Source organism: Oncorhynchus kisutch, unplaced genomic scaffold, assembly GCF_002021735.2.
Source record: "Oncorhynchus kisutch isolate 150728-3 unplaced genomic scaffold, Okis_V2 Okis01b-Okis20b_hom, whole genome shotgun sequence".
Lineage (NCBI taxonomy): Eukaryota > Metazoa > Chordata > Actinopteri > Salmoniformes > Salmonidae > Oncorhynchus > Oncorhynchus kisutch.
The window spans coordinates 15,132,160-15,134,862 of NW_022261978.1; the positions used below are offsets into that span (position 1 = coordinate 15,132,160).

Sequence of the window (2,703 nt, forward strand, 5' to 3'; positions counted from 1 at the left end):
AACGATCAGCTAATCAATCCGTGTTTGATCCGTTTCCTTGTTTTGTCTCCAGGGGAGGCGGAGCAGTTCCTGATGAAGCTGATCAATCGGCCAATCATAGTCCTCCGTGGAGAACACGGTTTCATTGGCTGTCGTAAGGTTGGCACGGGAACGCTGGATTCTAACCGCTCCTCCTACGACGTCTTCCAGCTGGAGTTTAAAGACGGAGCCTACAGCCTCCGAGGTACACAGACACACCTACACAGGGCCCAACGGGGCCTACAGGGCCCGATGGAGCCTACAGGGCCCCAGGAAAATATATTTTATTTGTTGCCTGAGTCCGTTTGAGTTTTTTTTCTCCCAAATTCCGTTTTCTTCTCTTTGTTTTTCCAGGTTTCCGTTTTCTCCTTTTCTCCTTTTCTCCTTTTCTGGTTTTCGTTCTCAAAATCCCACTTTTTCTATAGAAAAACTACTTTTTCCAGGTTTCCCTTTTCCCTTTTTCACACTTTTTTGTAAAGGAAAAAAACAACTTCATTTGATGTTCTAAGTCCACAACAATGCTTAAATCACATCAGCAGACCACTTTCAAGGTCTGGATTTGTTTTTGATAAATATTTTATTTTTGCGGGTGTAGTAACCTTATAATTCCAGTGCCAAGGCAGTTCATGTGACCTCATTGCTCATAAACCGCTCCATCGCTCCGTGTCCCCTCCTACTGCTCGGGCTAAAAACCACTCCGCGCTCACAGGGGAACGATCTGCCGCTGCATCGCTCCATGTCCCCTCCTACTGCTCGGGCTAAAAACCACTCCGCGCTCACAGGGGAACGATCTGCCGCTCCATCGCTCCGTGTCCCCTCCTACTGCTCGGGCTAAAAACCACTCCGCGCTCACAGGGGAACGATCTGCCGCTCCATCCGCGCTCACAGGGGAGTGGTTTTTAGCCCGAACTGAGGCTGTTCTGAGAACAAAAAGGGGATGCAACTCAATATTAGGAAGGTGTTGCTCATGTTTTGGTATAATCTACAATAAATCTCTGTTCTCCCTCCTCTCTAGATTCACAGGGGAAGTTCTGGTGCGTGGGGGAGGAGTCCGCAGTGGTGTGCAGCGGGGACACGCCCACCTACTTCCTGTTTGAGCTGTGTGACTACAACAAGATGGCGGTGCGAGCGCCGGGGGGGCGGTACCTTAAAGGAGACCACGCTGGGGTTCTGAAGGCCAACGCTGAGGGGTTGGACAATGCAACACTGTGGGAGTACTGACCACCCTATAAAGTTAACATACATCATTCTGGGTAACATCAATTACCCCACTGTAGAAATCCTTTAAATAAGTATCCTCCGTCTGTTATGACTTTATATGGGCAAATAGAATGTATAGAATAAAAAGGAAAGTTTCAGACCTTCCTGAGTCTGGGGGTGGTTTTAACCTTCCTGAGTCTGGGGGTGGTTTTAACCTTCCTGAGCCTGAGGGTGGTTTTAACCTTCCTGAGTCTGGGGGTGGTTTTAACCTTCCTGAGTCTGGGGGTGGTTTTAACCTTCCTGAGTCTGAGGGTGGTTTTAACCTTCCTGAGCCTGAGGGTGGTTTTAACCTTCCTGAGTCTGGGGGTGGTTTTAACCTTCCTGAGTCTGGGGGTGGTTTTAACCTTCCTGAGTCTGAGGGTGGTTTTAACCTTCCTGAGCCTGAGGGTGGTTTTAACCTTCCTGAGTCTGGGGGTGGTTTTAACCTTCCTGAGTCTGGGGGTGGTTTTAACCTTCCTGAGCCTGAGGGTGGTTTTAACCTTCCTGAGTCTGAGGGTGGTTTTAACCTTCCTGAGTCTGAGGGTGGTTTTAACCTTCCTGAGTCTGAGGGTGGTTTTAACCTTCCTGAGCCTGAGGGTGGTTTTAACCTTCCTGAGCCTGAGGGTGGTTTTAACCTTCCTGAGTCTGAGGGTGGTTTTAACCTTCCTGAGTCTGAGGGTGGTTTTAACCTTCCTGAGTCTGAGGGTGGTTTTAACCTTCCTGAGTCTGAGGGTGGTTTTAACCTTCCTGAGTCTGAGGGTGGTTTTACCCTTCCAGACATGGACTTGTATCAGCTCACCACCCAGGGTTTTTACTTGTGACATGTAGTTAAATGCACTAAAGAGGAACCATGGGTCCATAATGAAGATGCACATCTTTTAACCTGTCTGTTTTCAGAGGATAAAGATACGAACATTAACAACGTCATAGTTTAGAACACTATAAACAAAATGGAAGAAAATGAAACGGAATCTACAAGAACCAAATATCAGTCCCTAGAAACACAACACTATGGAACAGTCCTTTCACAGTTCCCTAGAAACACAACACTATGGAACAGTCCTTTCACAGTTCCCTAGAAACACAACACTATGGAACAGTCCTTTCACAGTTCCCTAGAAACACAACACTATGGAACAGTCCTTTCACAGTTCCCTAGAAACACAACACTATGGAACAGTCCTTTCACAGTTCCCTAGAAACACAACACTATGGAACAGTCCTTTCACAGTTCCCTAGAAACACAACACTATGGAACAGTCCTTTCACAGTTCCCTAGAAACACAACACTATGGAACAGTCCTTTCACAGTTCCCTAGAAACACAACACTATGGAACAGTCCTTTCACAGTTCCCTAGAAACACAACACTATGGAACAGTCCTTTCACAGTTCCCTAGAAACACAACACTATGGAACAGTCCTTTCACAGTTCCCTAGAAACACA

At 46.9% G+C, this 2,703-nt stretch overlaps 1 protein-coding gene across 1 annotated transcript in view; it reads left to right on the forward strand.

Moving 5' to 3' along the window:
• The window catches only part of LOC109880669 (fascin), a 22,000-nt gene extending 20,511 nt beyond the window's left edge, over positions 1 to 1,489 (forward strand). The window contains exons 6-7 of the mRNA XM_031811228.1: positions 53 to 223; positions 1,034 to 1,489. Coding sequence (XP_031667088.1) covers positions 53 to 223; positions 1,034 to 1,239 — 377 coding nt within the window. The 3' untranslated portion in view covers positions 1,240 to 1,489. The remainder of the gene's footprint in view (positions 1 to 52; positions 224 to 1,033) is intronic.
• The last annotated feature ends 1,214 nt before the right edge of the window (positions 1,490 to 2,703 follow it).